The sequence below is a fragment of the Diadema antillarum genome, unplaced genomic scaffold, assembly GCF_040938485.1.
Source record: "Diadema antillarum isolate AM-2024a unplaced genomic scaffold, OU_Dant_1.0 scf00000047, whole genome shotgun sequence".
Classification (NCBI taxonomy): domain Eukaryota; kingdom Metazoa; phylum Echinodermata; class Echinoidea; order Diadematoida; family Diadematidae; genus Diadema; species Diadema antillarum.
The window spans coordinates 1,394,518-1,414,583 of NW_027270936.1; the positions used below are offsets into that span (position 1 = coordinate 1,394,518).

General features: G+C 41.0%; 2 protein-coding genes across 2 annotated transcripts in view; both read right to left on the reverse strand.

The window, feature by feature from the left end:
• Window positions 1-14,552, reverse strand: part of LOC139715369 (E3 ubiquitin-protein ligase MYCBP2-like) — a 74,975-nt gene extending 60,423 nt beyond the window's left edge. The window contains exons 1-17 of the mRNA XM_071626942.1: window positions 14,545-14,552; window positions 13,765-13,860; window positions 12,918-13,121; window positions 12,112-12,419; window positions 11,310-11,452; window positions 10,744-10,844; window positions 10,033-10,245; window positions 9,188-9,494; window positions 8,683-8,801; window positions 8,004-8,147; window positions 6,411-6,583; window positions 5,244-5,388; window positions 4,280-4,524; window positions 3,450-3,565; window positions 2,393-2,601; window positions 1,754-1,891; window positions 1,080-1,191 (exon numbers count right to left, since the gene is read on the reverse strand). Coding sequence (XP_071483043.1) covers window positions 1,080-1,191; window positions 1,754-1,891; window positions 2,393-2,601; window positions 3,450-3,565; window positions 4,280-4,524; window positions 5,244-5,388; window positions 6,411-6,583; window positions 8,004-8,147; window positions 8,683-8,801; window positions 9,188-9,494; window positions 10,033-10,245; window positions 10,744-10,844; window positions 11,310-11,452; window positions 12,112-12,419; window positions 12,918-13,121; window positions 13,765-13,782 — 2,695 coding nt within the window. The 5' untranslated portion in view covers window positions 13,783-13,860; window positions 14,545-14,552. The remainder of the gene's footprint in view (window positions 1-1,079; window positions 1,192-1,753; window positions 1,892-2,392; window positions 2,602-3,449; window positions 3,566-4,279; window positions 4,525-5,243; window positions 5,389-6,410; window positions 6,584-8,003; window positions 8,148-8,682; window positions 8,802-9,187; window positions 9,495-10,032; window positions 10,246-10,743; window positions 10,845-11,309; window positions 11,453-12,111; window positions 12,420-12,917; window positions 13,122-13,764; window positions 13,861-14,544) is intronic.
• Window positions 14,328-20,066, reverse strand: part of LOC139715379 (E3 ubiquitin-protein ligase MYCBP2-like) — a 64,400-nt gene continuing 58,661 nt past the window's right edge. Inside the window, exons 24-31 of the mRNA XM_071626951.1 lie at window positions 19,955-20,046; window positions 19,370-19,504; window positions 18,938-19,021; window positions 18,233-18,329; window positions 17,553-17,745; window positions 16,513-16,823; window positions 15,393-15,632; window positions 14,328-14,640 (exon numbers count right to left, since the gene is read on the reverse strand). Of these exons, the coding sequence (XP_071483052.1) occupies window positions 14,425-14,640; window positions 15,393-15,632; window positions 16,513-16,823; window positions 17,553-17,745; window positions 18,233-18,329; window positions 18,938-19,021; window positions 19,370-19,504; window positions 19,955-20,046 (1,368 nt within the window). The 3' untranslated portion in view covers window positions 14,328-14,424. The remainder of the gene's footprint in view (window positions 14,641-15,392; window positions 15,633-16,512; window positions 16,824-17,552; window positions 17,746-18,232; window positions 18,330-18,937; window positions 19,022-19,369; window positions 19,505-19,954; window positions 20,047-20,066) is intronic.

Consider the following 20,066-nt stretch of genomic DNA (forward strand, 5'->3'; position numbering starts at 1 on the left):
TGTTGCATTTCTGACACGCTTTCTTGTCAATATTACTAGTATTATGATTATCTTGTCGATTTTGCAAAGAGCGTAATTGTGTGTGTGCATCTGCTCGCAATCGTACTGCGAGTGCAAGAACGAAGAAAGTACAATTAACAGACACTGAGAATAACAGCGGTAAAAGTCACACGAACTTTAAAACAACAAGTGAGTACTCTCGCGCCGACTTTAATGCGAGAAAAGGAAGAGGATTTGACCTTCCTTTTTGGTGACAGAAATAATATGAGGTGTAAATTGGCCACCATCAGTCAGCAAAAGTAAAATACAAATCCGAAAGAAAAATGGAAAAGAAGGGGCCAATTGAACGCAACACACACACACACACACACACACACACACACACACACACACACACACACAAATAAAAGCATTCGTGTACTGAAACGCAAGATTATACAGTGGACGGACGAATACACGTGTTCGTACACGTACGGAACAAGGGAACAATGTACTACTACTCGCGAGTACGCCAACAGCTGGCGCTCTTACGATTTGTGGCTATGCGATGAAACGCCGTGTTCAAATTTGTAAACAAGGATGAGCGCGCGCGCAAGTGATCGCCACGCACTGAGCGTAATCGAGCGCATATGAGCGCGCTCATCCTGTGATGTTGATCGCAGGCGGAACTGTAGTTGGCAGGTATGCAGACAGGGTAATGTTAACCTGTTGAGGATGAGTCCCAAGTACTGTATACGCCGAATATTTCGCAAGGTTTTTATTTTCGCGAATTTCGCGAGTCAGCTGCTATTCGCGAAATTAAAAACACGCGAAAATATGGACTCTTATACCGATATGAATTTGACGTACGCGTATACATTTCTCTGTTCAGTACAGGACTCCACGATCGCGAATTTAACCACTCGCGAAATTGTCGGGAAGTCCCGATTCGCGAAAATTTAGACTTGCGAAATATATGGCGTATACAGTATACTAGGGCAGGTGTCTATGGGAAATGCGTGTTATAGCAAAATCAGCCTGTCCTAAATGGGTTAAAAATGCCCTAGGAGGACCTGCTCCAGTTGCTAGGCAACAGTCACCTGTTCTGTGCTTCACTCGTGTGGGGCTCTCTGCCTCCAGGGACTTCAGGCTGCTGGCAGCTGGTGACTCCCGGAGTCTCTCGGCTCGGTCATCATAGATGGACTTTGACTCCTGGTAATGACAGAAAGAAAGAGAGAAAAAAGTGCAGTAAGTGCTTTGACATTCACAAATTTAAAATGGCCTCATAATTTTTTCTTTCTTTCTTTTCTGCTACTGATGGAAATGAGGATATAAACAAAGTGCTCAACATTGTGATGGTGGTGTAAGCATTGGCATAAATTTCATGAGTCACTTGATAAAAATAAAAATAAATACCAAGCCATATAGACTGTCTTCTGTTTATCTTTTTCCAGGTGGGCAATGGCACAACTTTGTTGCTTGACAAGGGATGAAACTTGTTTCTCACTCTGCCACTGAAAATTGGTGTGATCGCAAAATTAACTACTCCCAAAGACTTATCTCAAAGGTGGGAAAAATTCATAGAGCATGCTCTGGATACTAATTTATATAATCTGAAACTATCAGATGCCATGCCAAAATATGTACAGAGGGTGAGCAATCAGTGTATGATATGTAGATAATGATCACATTGGAACTGAAAAGTCGATATTGTTGGGCAAAGAGAAATCAATATGATGGTATGTGACACTGCCAGCATTGCCTCTGATCTCACCTCCACAGGGAAGAGGAAGGTCTTGCCAATGTGCTGGTTGTAAAGCAGACACCATCCTTCCCTCTGGCCATTGTCTGGACAATACTTCCTGATGCTGTCCTGAGCCAACCTCACCCAAATACCATCCTCATTCTGGAGCTGGACACACACCAAGACAGGGAGAGATGGCCACAGTAAGTACTAGGGTCTGTGGTAGCCTTTCAAGGTCTCTACGTCATACTGATCGCTATCAGCAGTATTTCAGAAATTTCATTTCATGCGATATGTTTAGTCTTGTTTTATGTGTTATTGGGGACCAATGCTGAATTGATGTACATGACGCAAAACCGAGAAACCTCTATTTTTATTAAATCCTGAGGGGATGAATTCAAAGATAATCTGCAGACATATTATCTCGAGGATTTTGCATGCTTTTCTCCAACACACACATGAAAATGCTCAAAGTATGTGGATTGCAAAGGAATGCACTGATATTGAGCTGAATGACAAATTAGAGTAAAATGATATGCTATCTCAAAGAAATGCGTGTCTATGCTAAGATACAGAATCATGTAATAAAAAAAAAAACACTTTAAAAACAATTCAAACATATTCCAAATGCATTGCTCATACACAATGAGCAAGTAAGCACAGCTGTACCTCTTCTGTGAAGACGATGACCCCTCCGACGTCCACAATTCCTATCTGTTCGCTCTGGAGCGAGGGCGTACTCCTGACCCTAAGCCCGCGGCAGTACTTGGCAACGAGTTTACGCATCTTGTTGACTGGTGGGGACGACTTCTTGGGCGTGACGTTGGCTGGTATGACGCCATGTGGTGGGTCGTTGACCTCAACTTGAGGAACATCTTCTGTAGGTGACAGGTGACACACACAACTAGCAGAACATATTCATGTCACATTATTTTATCAGTGCAGCTTGCTCCATATGAAGGCTTAAAGACAGTTCTCACAATGCATCAAAGTTGAGCCATTTCATTCACAAGTTTCTACTCAACATACGCCAAAAGATTACCATGGACTTGCCTCTTCTTGGAATTAATCAATAAACATAGTGCATCTATACGACAAACACTTTCAGTGGAAACATGAGAACAAATGATTAGATACCACTGTTGGGAGATGAAGCATTTGAGGATTTCAATATCTCATGAACAGAGCAACTGTCACACACACGAAAAAACTAATAACTCAACCCTAGAACACATTAATGGCATCATCCTCAGTAAATGCTATAAACTACAGTAACAATTCTTGTTAGCATCTATATGAATTCACATAGTATGCTGCATACTGAATGCATTACTTGAGTGACTCTGTTTCTCCTAACTGTCACATATACAATAGTCAACGGTAACAAGCTAACCTCTGTCCATGGGAATCTTAACTTGCCTCCTCCAGAGAAATTTGGGGAAATGGCTTTTTCTATTATGTCTTCTCATTTTGATATCACACCTACACAGTGTGGACCACCCTTGACAACTGTCTTCAAATTCACACAAACATAATGCTCTCCTCAAAAATTTTGTGACATTGACAAGAGCAGGAATACATACTCTGTGGCAGAGCAAATACAACATGAAAAAAAGTATTTTTCGAATGAAAGGTACATATACTCAAATGAAAAGATACTCTTTAACTTGGGCGAACTGAAATTCTACATGATAATTTTATGAAGTAAACCAAACAGAGCACTAACCGAGAGCGTGTCCATCTATGGTAACATGTATCGAGTAGGTGCCGGTGGAACTCGGGGTCCAGTTTGCTGTGTAGCTGCCATCAGCGTTATCTCGCACCAGCATGCTCTCATTTGGCCTGAGGTGTACAATATTAGGATTTAAAGCTTCAAGTTACTGTATAACCAGAAATTTTTTGTACATGAAATTTTTACAAATTTTGCAAGGAGCCAAGATTCGTGAAATTAAAATGTACATGAAAGTTCTTGTCTATACACTTATGCAATGAATGCCACTGGCAATTTGCAAAAATTTCATGCCAAAAATATTTCTGGTTTTCCAGTAACTTGCATATTCTTTTGTAGAGCCAAGCAATGAACTGAAAAGAAAGTTAACCAATATTTGTGAAAGTGACAACTCACACAAATATTGTTGCAAATGCATTGCACATTGTATTCAAGGCGGGAAAAAACATGATTATACTTCTTTCTCATTCCATCAATGTGGTTTTTAAACAAGGATTCAACCACTCGCAAAATTGTCTTACAAGTCCCAATTCATAAAAGAATATGCCGTATACAGTACATTTTCTAATCATCTTCAATGTGTGAATGCCTACACAAATATTTTACTGTGTTTTACTAAAAATCTATTTCCACAAAAGAATAATCACCACAGCAAACAGGAGAGGTAAATGAAAATAGACATTCATGCTGTGATGGTTTGGTAAAACCTTCTTAATTCTGCATCCAGTATCCCTCCTGTAAAAAATAAATAAAAACAAAACAAAACCAAACAAATCCCCAAACTATTACATAACACACATGGAGAACTGAATAAGAAAACCACCAACCTTGTGACGGGCAATGAGGCGAAGCGGAGCTCCTCAAAAGAGAAGTTCTCGTACTCTTTCATCATGGTGATGGAGTTGTAGACGGACACCTCTCGCCGCATCACCGGCTCAAAGGGCGTGTCAAAGGTCGGAGGTTTGTGACCACCAAAGGTCATGTCCTTGTCGTTGGGACCAGAGGTCTTCTGGAACTTGGACACCTGGTACGGGTGGTCCCGCTTACCAACTGGAACCGCCTCCACATCAATCTGGGGGTAGACACATAAAACGTTGAAAACTTCACACTATTCTCCTTTTTCCTAATGATCAGCATCAAATGAAAAGACCAAGAAGCACACTGCTGCTCCCTACTCTATGGGCTTTCTTTCTGTCTGCTAGTCCAAACTCGTACATATCTGGGCCAGTGCCATATATAAAGAGAGTCTGAACAACTGCTAAATTGGACGCAATGTCATTATGCAGATGTAATAATGAAAGCAAGCCAAATATGGGGTGGTGAACAATGGGCACTGTGTATGAGTGCGCTTTGGTAACGACACGGCTCTAGAAAGATCACTGGACCAGTTTTGACCAATCACAGACTTCAAAACTCATAAGCTGAAAACCGAGTTGGCCAGACTCTTGATATATGGAAATGATCTGGGCACCGTTTCATTACAAGTTGTCAGTCTCTGCAGTTTCAGTAAAATCCTTGGTTTTGATTGGCTGAGAAGCTCTGGTCACTAACTATTGCTATGGTGATTGTCAGAGACTGACAATTTGTAAGGGATGACAACTTTCATGACACGGTGCCAAATTCTCCCTTTCCTCTCTGTTCCCACCTCATTCTACATCATCTATCATCTCACAGCCAATTTCAAAAGATCGTTATTCTTCTCATTCCATCATTTTAGTCTCACCCTTGCCCCCCCCCCCCCCCCCCCCCCCCCCCCACCATTAAGGTTTCCTCCTATTTACAGAGCCTCACCTTCAGACTGGGCACAAACACCAGACCCCCATATTGGTCTCTGCTGAGTACAGTCACGACAGTGGGCACGCTGCAGCGAATCTCATCCCGTGTGAATATGACGTCGCACTGTCGGGGCTCCACATAGGATTCAGGCTGCAGCCACCTGTCCAGAGGAGACAAGATGAGAAACTTGATCTGATTTGATTTATTGGTTCCTGCATTATCATTGTACATGTACGATGATGTACACACATTGTTGGTAGTAAATATATAATACATGACTTACAAAGGATTTCTGTTTCCACTGGCTTCACAATGTGAAACAAAAGTGTACACGCAATACTATAATTAATGCAGAAGGGCTACAGCTTAAGCATAGCTTGATTTGCTTGCAGCCCTCATACACAATACATATAGGTACTTGACAAGCACTTGGAGAGCACAGACCTACCTCTGGCAAGCAGCTCATTTCCAGCCGTACATGCATGCTGAAAACTGTCCAACTTCCCAAGCCTTGCACTTACCTCATCAGCTTCCTGCAGCGCAGTGCCTCGAGCAGAGCATACTAGCACGCGCTTTAGTGCACGTATGCAAATCTCAAATACGCGCAGCTTGAACGCCCAAGTTCATTGACCCTATTTGCCAAAAGATATAAAAATCCTTCAAAAATTCATAAAAATTCCTGGACCACTCCTTAAATTTTGTCATCTGTTCCTTATGTTATTATCAACTCTTCCTGTATGTTTCACCGTAAGTCGTTCACAACTTTTTGAGATATTTTGCAGACAGATAGACAAACAACCAACGCCTACTAAAACGCAACCTCCTTGGTGGAGGCTTAAACAAGAAAGTAATCTAATGCTATACACTCTGGTTCAAAACAGAAGTCCATCTATTCTTTGGAGGATGTACATTTTTCATCACTTGCAAATTTCAAATGATCAGGTCACAGGTAATTCCTTTTGCATTGCTATCCTAGCATTGAATAAACAAACAACGTTACACATGTAGAGTAACCAGCACTTCTAACACGCATGTTAATCAGTTGAACACGAGAAAATCATTTATGCTGTACAATATCTGTGGACATAATGTCCTTCTGGTTGTCCAAGTGATAGTACTTCTTAGTGGAAGCAGAGAGACTAGAGCATCATCCAAACTTTACATAACCTGTTACCACCTCACCTTGCTAGCCTGCCCCCACTGGTCCCTGGGGAGCACATGACAAAGTCCCTGAGGAAGGCCCGCTCGTTGGACTGAGTGCTGAGGGGGAGGTTGCCCTCCAGGGCTTGGTGGATGGTGGGAGGGTATGCCAGGGCAAAGCCCCGCCCGAGCAGGCTGGCATGGCTGCTGAAGATCTGGGGGGGGGGGGGGGGCATTGGAATGAGGTAGAAGACAGGGGAAGGGAGAAGCACCAATTTAATCATCAGAACAGGGAATTTGAATTTAAGGATACAATGTATTATATTCCACATACTAAGAATGTTGCAATAGGATTGGTCCAGAGCTGATCACGTGATGAAGCGTAGTTTTGCCCACCACATCACCTGAGAAGAAAAGTTTGTTACACTCTATGTTGATAGTCCCTTTTGTTTCGCTGATCTCCATACAGGCCACACAGTCCTAACGCAAGATGAGTACGCGCGAAATAAAAGTGTGTTGCACTGTGGACTATCATGTGACCTAGGTCACTTGATAGTACACAGTGCAACCCACTTTCACTTCGGTGCCGCGCCATGCGCGCAGCAAATTCATTGTTTGTCATCTACGCGCACACGTAGCCTAAGCCCTAAGGATACCTAAAGACAGTTAAAACGGTTTCAGATGTGGAATAAAATGGGAATTTCTAGGACCCTAGATGTGGAATATAAAGCAAATAATCAACTTTTAGTTTCAGGCAATGAGACAAACTATCACTTCCTCGGCGATCTGAATGTGTACGCTATCTTTACTCAGCTGCGCTTCGGAAAGATAGCTACATCCAGATCGCCTCGGAAGTGATAGTTTGTCCCATCATCTTCATCAACGTTGATTATTTGCTTACTAACTAAAAAACATTCTTAACAGAAACTCAGATCCTGATATCAAATGGTTGAGTGTTTAATTAAAAACCCAATAGTAGAAATGCCAACCTCATAAACCGCATTGTAGTATTCTGATGGCTGTAAAAGTATTTTGAAAGAAAAACAGTATTTGCACCTTTCCTGCAATAGACATGTGCAGTAATACAACTTGGGAAAACAGTATTTTCCATGAAACATGCAAAATATTTGGCAAAGAGCAGTACAAAAAGAAAATGCTGTGAAAGGGTTAACAGTTGGCATTTCTGCAAATCAGAAAAAAAAAAAATGTTTCTCTAACCGATGAAAGTATTAAAGCATCCCAACCACAAAATTGTTATTAAGATCAAATAATTCTGGCACATTGAGGTGACCATGAGGATAACAGTACAACAATGCTTGAATCCATAACACTTATGATTTCTTCTCCACAGAAGCCCAAAGTATAGGAAATTAAGATATACATGCTTTCTAATGTATTGTATTTCCTCCTAGTCTGTGCTATCTACCACAATTTATTTCTAATCCTAAAAGTGGAAGCTAATAAGTATATACAAATTATTATACTAATGATACCCAACATAGATAGCAACAAAATGAGAAAAGGAACATAGTCTTTGCTACGTATAAATCACTGGAGTTTGTCTCCTAGTTTCACCCAGTTTTCTTCCAACAAATGTGAAATAAGATATTGACATTCTAATCCACATGTCCATACCTCCTCCGCTGCTTCTGTGATGAGCTCTACTTCCTCGTTGCCTGTTTCCGCAGCAACTGGAGGCAGCGAGATGTCTTTCTTCATCAGGGATGCTGCACACATTCCTCCGAGGTAGGCAAGCTCCTTCTCTAGGTTTACAAGTCCCTGAAATGAACACCAAAATGAGTAATCACCTAACACATGAGAAGATAACATACAAATCGTACACAATATAAAAGTGACAAAAGATGTCTTCATTGTAACCATCAGCAGCTTCAATGTCATCTTTGCCAATATCATCATTATTATCTTCACTGTCATTGCTATCAGTAGAGACATCATTATCTTTGTCATATTACACATCAAAACTGATCTAATCTTCAGGAGCATTTCTATCACTACTGGTCATATTCACTGTCACCACCACCTCTATAAACATAACTGTCACCAGTGGCAACATCTTCCACTTTCATCATTATCACTGTCCAACTTTAGTGTCATTACTTCCCCATCTTCTTCCTCCTATCATATTCATTGTCATAATTATCCTTACCACCAACACTAAATTTTAATTATTTTTATTCCAAAACTCAACTTTCACATATAACATCACTTAGAATTTACCATTCAACAGTTATAACAAGAAAAATCGTAAATGGCACGATTCAAATATCCACAAATCAGATTCCGGCTTCCTCACCTCATCACACGATGGAAGCCACTCGTAGCCAATGACAGTACACTTGAAACCAAACATGTTGGCTTTCTCATCTTTCACATAGTCTGAAGCAGTGCCTAGTATGAATGCCACCTCATTACCTGTAAATCAGTCAAACAGCAAAAAGTTAATCAGAGTGAGTTCCCATTATGATTAGAATTTTGCTAGTGACAAGTTCAGGAATTCTCTGTCAATTCCAAGAAGGCAGAAAGTGACACTTTTATGTAAAATGATTTCCCAAATTTGTCATTATTTGAAATAACTTTACAAGCAAAATGATGCCAGATGTCTTAAACACCAAAGTCCTTTGAAACAAACAAGAGCTTCATTCTGAACATTGACATATCATATCCAGTAATTGACGATATTGATTATTCAAAATGAATAGATTTTGAGTCATACACGTTTAAAAAATGTGTTAACATTCTTGGACAGCACTCATTATGTGTGACTCGTAAAACTGGTTATGAGGTGCAAAAACTTTTACCTGGCAAGACAACAGCCGAGGTGGGCCAGTTCTCCTTCCCGTGAAACTTCTTCAGAACTGGCCAGTACGTGCTAGCCAGAGTGACCCCTTCCCCTGCAGGTGTCGAACTGGATGTGACAGCGTTTGGCGCCGACGAAGCTACCGACGAGGTGGGAGATGGTGATGTCGATGCTCTGCCCTGCTGGGGGGCTGAGTGGGAGTGTCTGGTGGCTGGAATGTAGAGTTGTAGGCTGTCCTCCGGCTGGGCTGTTCCACACTGGAGGTCAAACTGCAGCAGCATCCACTGGACTGAGTCTGGAAAGCTCACCTGGACGTGTTGATTAGGAAACAGAGTTCATTCTACTAACACACCAAAATGGGAGTTGACAACATCTGATACACAGCACTAAAAAGATCTTGGCATAGCAGCTGGTCTCATTGTGTATGTATAAATGATACTTGCTCTGACATGACATGGCATCTGCACGAAAAATCATTACAGATGAAGACTAAAGCATTGAAATAGTGGCAGAGTCAAAACAGAATGATGAAGAATCTATTTCTGTCTGAGAAAATACATAAAAGAGGGGAAAAAATGAGAAAGATATATAAGCAAACACTCATAGAACTGAGAGAGATTTACCACATACTGTGAAAGAAGATATATTCGTAGCATGAAATTTTTGAAAATTGCCACTGACATTTAATGCACATACAGTGTAACCAAGAACTTTCGCATGAATTCTAATTTTGCAAATCTTGGCTCTGGGGAAATTAAAATGCATGCCAAAAACTTCTGATTTTTCTGTACACATCCACATATATCACAAATGAAGGTAACATGAAGGTTGCCATAAAATACACACCCTATAGTTTGCAACTGTCGCTGGCTTGTACGGGTGATCGCTCTCCACCAAGGCGTAGTGCATGGAGGTGGTGATGGTGTGGATGTCTGCCGATGGGCCGCTGCAGCTGTCCGTGCTCTGATTGACGGGTGGAGTGGGTGGGGCAAACTGCTGGTTGATGGCGGCCACCGGTGGTAGGATGTCCTTCAGGAGGTCCAGGACTTGTACAGCACTCTTTGAGAGGCAACAGAAGAGAACAAACAGTTTAAAAGATAACAAGTGTTCCAAATCAAAGGAATGCTGTGCAAATTGGTCATAATTAAGCATCTTCCAAAAAAGTGGGATGAGGACTGACTACATGTTTCTTGTCTAAAACAGTTCTCAGCAGAAAAGTATTATCAATATCCCATAAAGAGGAGAACAAATGGATGACCTCTTAGTTTTTCTTCCTCTTTTTTTTTTTTTTTTTTTTTTTTTTTTTTTGCTTCTTGGTCGAGAAACTTCCACAGAAATGTTTACCTGTTCACTTGTGTCACATACCTGTATTAAATACTACAACAACCCTTATTACAGCCCCTCTTTTAACAAAATTTCTATTATCACAAGCACTCATCATCATAAGTGGTTTGTTTTTGTTGTATCATGACAGGGCCATCACCAGCAAGGAGCACTCAAGGGGGGAGGGGGGAGGGGAGGCAAGAGTAATGCTCTTCAGAGACCGCCGTGCCATACCTTGGGATCGGATGAGGAGATGGGACCAATGTAGGCCAGAATGAGAGGTAGAAGTTGGGAGAACAGATGAGCTGAACTGAACACGGCAGGAACCTCCATGTCTGTCAAAACAAAAGATGATATACAAATAGTATAGTGCAACCTGCCACAATAAAAGGACAGTCCAGAAAAGATATCATTAAATACTTTAAAGAGAGAGCAAACCTTTCTTCTATATGGAAAAAAAAAAGAAGGTGTGTAAGGAACCCATCTTTACACCATTAGCATCTTTCATCTGGTGTGTTTACAAAAGTTAGCAATGATGACTATGTAAAAGGAAGGGTGCTATAGTTATGGCATTTTTTAGAAGAGGCAATGATATTACTGCCTAGTCTTCTCTCATAATGATAGGTGATGGAGACCAATATCACCATTATGTATGAAAACAACAGATCAAAACTTCCATAGTTTTTGTCCTGATTGCACAGACAGCACCAAAGTTTTGTTTGACCCTACTCTTCTCTTTTCAGGTCAAATTGAACACAGAGTGCAATCTACCAATCACTGCATTGCATTTCATTCCCTACCTGGTAAACCCTCGGCCCTCCGGAGTAGATCGCCGGCTGCCTTGATGACGGTGGTGACGATGGAGAGGACGTTGAACCTGGCCTGCTGCTCCAGGAGCTGGGACTTGGGCTCCACCCGATGACTCTCGTTCTCAGCTGCAGTACTGTGTGATGAGAACATCATTTTCACAATAGATAGTATTGATAGCATGCACAAGGAGAAAAGTGTGGATTGCATTGGGCTGTTTCTCTGTTGGAGGTAGAAAAGTAGATCTTGGACTTTCACCTTTACCTAGCCTTCAACAAACATGTTTTGTTTGTGAATACCGTCTTCAAAAATCTGATTGAAATTAATGATTCTTGTGTCGACTTGTTTATATATTGTGACTGATTGACAAAATTGCCCTTCATCGACGTAAATAAGCAACTACAGTTATTCATCATTTTAGTCAGAGCTGTGATAAAAAATCATGGGCATACAATATTCATGTGGGACTCAAACCCACATCCTGATTACTAGACAGGCGTCATATCAAGAGGATTAACGAATTTCCGCCCGATAGCCAGTGATGGTTCTTTTCCCTTTATAACAGCGAGTACTGCATATTGTCAATGGGTTTCAAAATCTGACTGCTCTATGGCGTACAATGCCATGACTTTCACTTGCAAATTTGATGGATTAACGTCAAATATTTCCTTTGCTGTTGTGAAGAAGGATGATTTCCAGTATTTGATCTGCAAAACCATGACCAACAACCTCGGCTTGAAGCTGTGGTCTTCAGTTGGGAATAAGTTGGTTGGGGAGGAGAGAGAAAAGTCTTACTTGAAGTAGAGTATCTGGGGTATCTGTCCCCTTGTCTGACTGGTCCCGTTGCTGCTCAATCGACACAGGCTGAACGTGAAGGTCACCCCATCAGGGCATTTCACTTGGGTGATACCCCCGTCGCCGTTGACGGTGCGGTTGCCTTGGTTACGCAAGCGCACAGCATACTTGATGCCCTCCTTGATGGGGACAGGGCGGTCAAACTTGATCTCAGCGATGTCCTTGGCCAGATCCGCCTGACCGTAGGACCCCTTGACCAGCTCCAGCGAGTTCCATCTGTGGCTGTTACCGTCTGGACCAACATCACTCTGTGAACATAAGAAGAGCAAGCAAGCCTTATTTCTCCAAAAGTCTGATGCAGGCTCAGAAAAGAGAAGTGCATGCTTCAGATTTAAATATCAATTCAAGTCATGAAGATATTGAATCTTTAAATAGTTTTTAGTTCGGGGAATTCAAAATATGCTGTTTCTCACAATACCTTACAAAATGAACACAATTGGGATGAGTTCTCCACAATATATGATGAAAATATTTCTTTCAGGATAAGGTAAAATCAGTAATATCTCATGCCCAAATGAAAATTATTTTCAAGCAATATTACATTTGTGAGAGTGAAAAATTGCACAGCACATCATACTTGATGCACTGAAGCAAACAGTTTTGTAATTGCCTGATTTTGCTTCAATTCCACACTTTCTAACTCACTCTCTTTCAGGTGAAGTCTTTGAAGTGTTTACTGTGACATATTTTTTTCAGTCTCACGTATCCTGACACACACTGTGTGTCATCCTCACTCATATACTCACGCCATCTAGAAGCTCCAGCTCATAGTTATAATATCCCACGCCTCCATAGACACAGAACCCTGCGATCAGGATGCCTGGCTTGTCGACACTGAAGCAGACAGCATCTGGCGTGCCGTTCCCAGTGCTCCAGCCCCTGTTCTGACTGACCCGGGTGAAGCGTGATGAGGTCGTCAAGAGGGGGCGACCTGACGTTTGGTTTTCATTCTGGTGAAGGGAATGATAACAGTACTTGCATTTTCAAAGAGTTCTTTTTCCTTTGTTTTCATGACAGCACATGTTCAAAGAGAATATTGCTTCCATTTCCTCTCTACATGGTATCATAAATACTAAATTTTCATTCTCTAAATGCCATTTTCACCAACATATACACTGCCAGAATTGCGAACAAATAAACAACATATTTTGCTTGATAATCTCTACATACAAGCAAGCCTTGGGGAATCCCCAAATCCCCATTTTATGAAACTCGTCAGTCACTGACAACTGTTTTAAGTTACTGAAATCCTTGCATCTGATTGGCTGACAGCTTATTTGTCGGTGAAAATCACTGACAAAACACTTGATGAGATGCCCCATGTTCACAACTGAAAACCAGTTACATGGATAGAGTCAGTCTTAGTTTATACTTGTCAGGATTTGCCTCAATTACATTTCAACATAAATAGTGATTAAATTAATTCAGAATCAGACATATTTTCAGAGAGACATTGCAATCCAAAGAGCCAACAATGATGCAGTTTTGTCTGATTATCACATTTCTTTCCATGCTACTAGCACTCTTGTTTTCATTACCAGTATACCATTGACAATAGCATTATCTTCTTTCAAATTATGATCAACAACCAACCTCATTAGTGCAGGCCATTGCTGAGAGCTCGCTCACGATACAACTCAGGAGTCTGCTGGTGTTCTTCACCAGAGAGCTAGGACTGCATTGCTGCCTCTGGTTGGGATAACACAAAATCAGTCATATTTCAGCATTACGCAATTGCCTGCCAAATGTACTTCCTCATTACATAAAACTCCAACAGACGAGAAATATGCTTAGGATAGAGAGACTAAATCTAAGCAGTAAATACAGTATCACCTCTCTCTTTTTCTCAAGTGTGATGACATGCTTTTAAAGTCTAACACATGCACAATTTTACAAAGATATCAGTGATACAATCACATTACAAATCAATTTATTGGCTGACAGAACTGTTTTGTCACGGGCAAATATACTTACAAATGAATAGCTCTATACCTAACACTTCGCCTACAGCAGATCAGCAGAAGATATCAAGATAGCAAGTCTATTGCATCTGACATCCAAACATCACAAGGACACTGCACTTTTAAAAAAAAAAACCATTTCAGAAATTCAATATCTTCTTTGTAGCATAGCTACGTACATATAAACAAACAAAATAGTTATCAAGGGACATGCATAAGCTAGGCATACACATATACCATGCTGCACAACTATACCACTCTGTAGGATAGACACCATCTCTTTACATCGATGCTATATTCCATCTATTCCTAATACTGGTGACTTCACTCGCTCCACACACCATTTAATGCAACACCTAAAGGAGGCAGTGGAGAGTGGCAGGAGAGGTCTGCTCGAGATTAGATTGATTACCTTGTCAAGGGCCTCTCTTACAGGGTCAGTCAGGATCACTAGCAGCTTGTCCAGGATTTCCTGGAAGCTGGTGTTGAGGGCTACCACTCCCTCCCCCTGAGAAGGTAATACAAGACAATGAATAATAGTGACAGTAATGACAACACCAACAACAGAAGAAGAAAGGAATTCTCAATGAAGTTATGCACAGGAAGACAATGACCCTTTTCTGAAGGGATGAAAAAAGCATTTCATCTTTGCATCAAGTACCCTGTATCTTGCACTCTCTAGGATACAACTCACAAGTTATCCAATTTTCGATGACCATACACCAGAATCACAGGTTCTTCAAATCATTTCAAGAATCTCATTTGTCTTTTAAATGCAGGCTTTCGCAAAATGTTTTATTTTTTGAGCAAAATTGCAAAAATTTGTGCCAAGATTATTGCATTCTTCACTCCATCGTCATATGATAATTTTTCTCACAAAAAAATTTAAATGGCACTGATGTGAATATGACATTACAACATCCACCCTCTTTGGAAATGATGATGATGATGATGATGATGATGATACAATGTAATATTAATAATCATAATGATCTTCATACTATAAATCATAATGATCTTCACAATATAAATGATAATGGCATTCTTAATCATACTCATAATCATTAATCATTCTTATAAAGGGCATATCCGAGAGCGCATAGGGATGATACATGTATGCATAAAGGGCAAGGACATAAGAAACAGGGCAGTTATTGCATTATTGTGGTAAAATACTGTCTGTGGTCTCACAAACTTGTTGACTTTCCCTGACGTCCCGGACAATAAGAAAACATTGTGAGATTTTAATCAGCCCCCTACCTGGACTCTGTCTTCCATGTGGACCACCAGCTCTGGGAACTGGGCCCGGGCCTCGGCCTGGGCCGCACTGGGGGAGTCCTCCATGGACAGCTGCTTGGCAAAGGGGGCGGGGTTGCTGCCCTGCTCCTGGTCTGGGCTGTCCCGCAGGATGGGCAGCACCTTGGTCAGCTTGACCGTCGGGTCGCACAACGCCTCCAGCACGGCTGCCAGCAGGTGGCTGTTGGTGTCTGGAGGGAGTGACTGGACAAGCACGGGAGGACACATAACATTAACTCAAATGAGATCATAGATGACCATTGAGAACACAACTCTGCATACAACCCACACGAACAATACCACAGAAGTTTCACAAAAATTGACAAATCTGCAGTTTGCACAGGAAGAGAAATCCTCCTGCATAATTTGAATAAATGAAAGATAGGATATCCAAGCAAAATTTATGAGTTAGTTTACTTACCTTTGCAAACTTTCAAGATAATGTATCTGATCCTCTACACCCATGATTCTCAACTTTTTCAATCCAAGGCCCACTTTGCTCCCACTAATTTGTTTGAGGCCAAGCAAGATCACATATGATTTTTTTTTCCTACATTGTGATGCACCTGAGAGAGCTTCACATTCCCTTCATATTTATGGATTAGTGTCTGCCAAAATTGTGTGATTTTACTACATAGCACTATCTTAGCAAGAACCCTACTCTACACGTACATTGCAGATGTTGGGCAAAGAAACCAATAGATCCTGCATCTTTCTGAGTCTTTGGCAAAAAAAGAAAAAGGGTGTACATCACCATGTACAAACCTGGATGAACAAACCATTTCTCAATGTAAGATCCTCAATGTACTGCTTAAAGCACACTCATATATGAACACATGAGGTTACCTGCTCGATAATTGAGAAATGCACTCATGTATCACTGCGTTTGTCCATGCTGGACAACAAAGCAGACTTCCTCATGCATTGTACATTGCGCTTTCATAGTATAGGGTTTTCACAGTAAAACCATGCCATGTTGTCGCCTCCAGACAAGAAAGAAATACCTCCCCACTCTTACTGCTAATGTATTCTGACAAGGAGGTGTGAATTCATTAAATTCTTGGAAGTCAAAATAAGCACTTACGCCATCCGTTGAGTTGAGGAGATCACAGAGGAAGACCCACTTGAGTTGAGGGGTAGGGTAGAAGGCGTGGAAGCACTGCACAAAGGTGTGGTGACACTCATCCATGAGACTTGATACAACCCTGCCCAGGGGGTGGCAAGAGAGGGGGGCATCTGTTGGAGGCGGGGCTGCAAGGGCTCCACCATCCTCGCCAGCAATGGGGCAGAGTCGCTGGTCGGACAGCTCGCCCAGGATCTGCTTCAAGAGGTCGCAGGTCATTGAGATGCATTCTGGGAGTTGTGATGATCCACTGGCCGGCTTCTTGCCAGTAGCTACCAGAAAGAGAGTGACATGATGGGCAATCAAAAAAACATGTGACTGACAGAACTTGACAAGGCAACTTGGAACGATAATATCACTGGAATCTTGTTCAAATGAAACCAATGAAATGATGTATAAACATTTTCCAACTTTTCTGATTTCAATGTCATACAATTGGCATGATTTCCATCTTAGCAAAAATTCATGCATATCCAAATCTATAATTAATTATAGTTTTGACATAAAATGGTTTGACTCCATTATAATCACACAGGTGTAACTGAGCCAGGCATTTCATGGATCTGATATTCACTTTTCAGTCACCATCTTGGAGAAAGTATAAGAGCTTCATTTCAAGCAAATAGCCCTCAAAGAACTTTTTGCTTCATAAAAATCCTCTCATACCTGATGCTGTTAATGGGATGTTTTGTTGTTTTAGAGAAAGGTTATTGACCGTCAGTCAGCAAAATGACACATTATTATATGTCGACAGAGAAAAATAGAACGACTATGGATACAAACAAACATCCAACTTTCAAACAAGCTACGTAGATCATCTTCTGTAAACAACCTCATCCAAAACATGGCTTTATTATACACATGTATATGCCTTTACCTCAAGTATAATCATTGATATGAAACTGACAGGACAAATGCTCCCTGAATACCACCTTATTCTACAATCTGCAGGAGTTCCCTCCCCCTCCCCCTCCCCCAACCCTTTCCAATCCCATCGTTACCTGGATTGGGATATATTTCACAGACATGGCTCCGGAGTAGCCTCAGGCAAGCAGTGGCGATGTAGACCAGCCGGTCCAGCTCACCGCGGGCAGCGGTCTGCTGGCCATCCCTTAGCCCTAGGGCCTCACCCACGCTCTGCCGGAACATACGCCAGCTCCACTTCAGGAGTTTCAGCAGCGACTCAAACACCTCCTGTGGATGGATTACCAATAGTGGGAAGAATTTGATGCTAAACTGTGAAGTAGTTCCCATGGGATTCTACTTGTAATGCCTTTGATGAAAGTTGTTTTTGTTTTGATGAAAGTTAAAACACTTGAGTGTGTGGACAAATAAAAGGGTTGATGATTTCTTGCAACTTTAAAAGAAGAAACATTTACTAGATTTTCATACTTGGCTAATTTCAGCAAACTTTGCTTCTTTATGATTTGGAGGATTACAGTAATGCTGTACAAAAATATTTCTGTGTTGTATATCAATTTGATGAAAGCATCTAAATGGCCACTCCTTGTTTTATTTTTGTTGTTTTTGTAAGGCTACAACCAAATTTCAGTGTTGAGGGAATTAAATGCTTGCTAAAAATCATATCCTGTGTCCAATATAAGATGATTAAAATCACTGCATATTTGCTTGCACCATCTCTATATTGCTACTGCGTCAATCACAAGGTTAAGTATCTCACCGGTGAGACGGAGCTACTAAAGGCTGAAGACAGTATGTGGACTGGGTCACCCTGGATCTTCTTCCCTCGGAAGTTGTTTGAATCTGGCTGAGGAAGTCTACAAAAAGATATCAGGAGAACCAAAATATTCATGAAGAAGCAGTTCTTAACACATTATGAAAGTCCTAGATTTGTCTTCAACAGGTTTTTATATTTTGCTATTGGGGGTTACAAGTTACAACACATAATTCAAAGGAATTCATTTTAACTGCATAATCAGTTACTCGGTGGAAATCATGACAGATAGTGTCACAAAATGAGAAGAATGAACAAACATAAAAACATTTTTGTCATCACAACACTACACCAGGGCTTTAAATGATGACATCATTCCAACAATTACATCATTTCTATTTGAGGCTTCAACTTTGAGAGCCTTCGTCTGCAAGGTAAAATATTGGATGCGATGAACGTACAAGCCAATGTGCTAGTTAACTCATCTGTCAAAGTATTGCCCCCCCCCCCACCATCACACAAACACACACACTACACACACAACTTAGGATATGATATCTTACGACGCACATCCATCAATCAATGACACTACCCAAAAAAAAAAAAAAAATTGGAATAGAACAATGGGAAATCAAGTGCAGGAAGTGAAGAGAAGGGAGGTTCATTTATCACTACAAAATTGAAGTATTGACACTGTCCGTATGAACACACCTGTATAAAATCTGAGGTATTTGTCCTGCGTTGATGTCAGTACCATTGTTTGACTTCTTGGAGCTCATGAACTGGAAGGATACTCTGAGGAGACACAATAATGCAAGACAAAACTAATGCATGAGAAGAGAAATACTTGCCAGCTCAACATAAAATTTCCAGCAAAGTATTGTATGTTTCATGTACCTCATACAATTGAAAATTGTTACAGTTTATTAAAAAATGGCTAATCATAGTTACTGAGGAGTACAGCATTTCTTACACACTCAACCAAATGAAATCAGTGAATTCAGTCTTGTCAAAATTCACATAAATTTGCAAGACCATCAACAAACTCATGCATCAATGCCAAAGTTATTCAAAGCAGTAAATGAGCAATGCTTTTGTATTGTTCTAAGATGAGATAAAACAGCTGAAGAGGTTTAAACTTACTGGTCTTCTGAGGTGACCGTTCCTTGACCATTGGAGCCGCAATCACTGCTGGGACCATTGACCCTGGCCCAAGCCACGTACCAGTTTCCAGCCACTAGTGGGACTGGATCCTCAAACAGGATGGGGAACTTTTCCCTACAGAATCAGAGAGAGATAGATAGACAGGGCTAAGATAATGATACTTACTGGAACAATCAATCAATTCAACAAAGGAGACATTAACGTCCACAACTCTTGCCACTAGAGATGCCTGAACACCATCCATCCCTGAGGCTAAACATGCACTTTTAGACAACGTGCTGGTCAACAGTAATACTATATCTCTGCAGTGCCCTCAGAAAGACACTTAGATTTGATGAATTTTGGATATTTTTTGGGAAGCAACTTTGGATTTGTGTGTCAATCAATATCAGTTTCCCAGGCTGCTCATTTTACTTAATGACCACAATCAAAGTCATCATGTTTAGTGACATCTAAAACATTTGATAATGACATCGGCACCGTATGTGACTTGTGTTTTTGGGATACAAGTTGGAAACAATTGATGCCTTTTCGCAAGGGACAAAGGACTTCCATGGAACTCACCTTGCTCCACAGTCAAACGTGATGTCATCACTCTCCCCTAACAGCTCACCGTCCAACTCATATTCACCTCCTTTGGGCCCCAGATCGTACACCTTCATTCAAAAGGAAAACA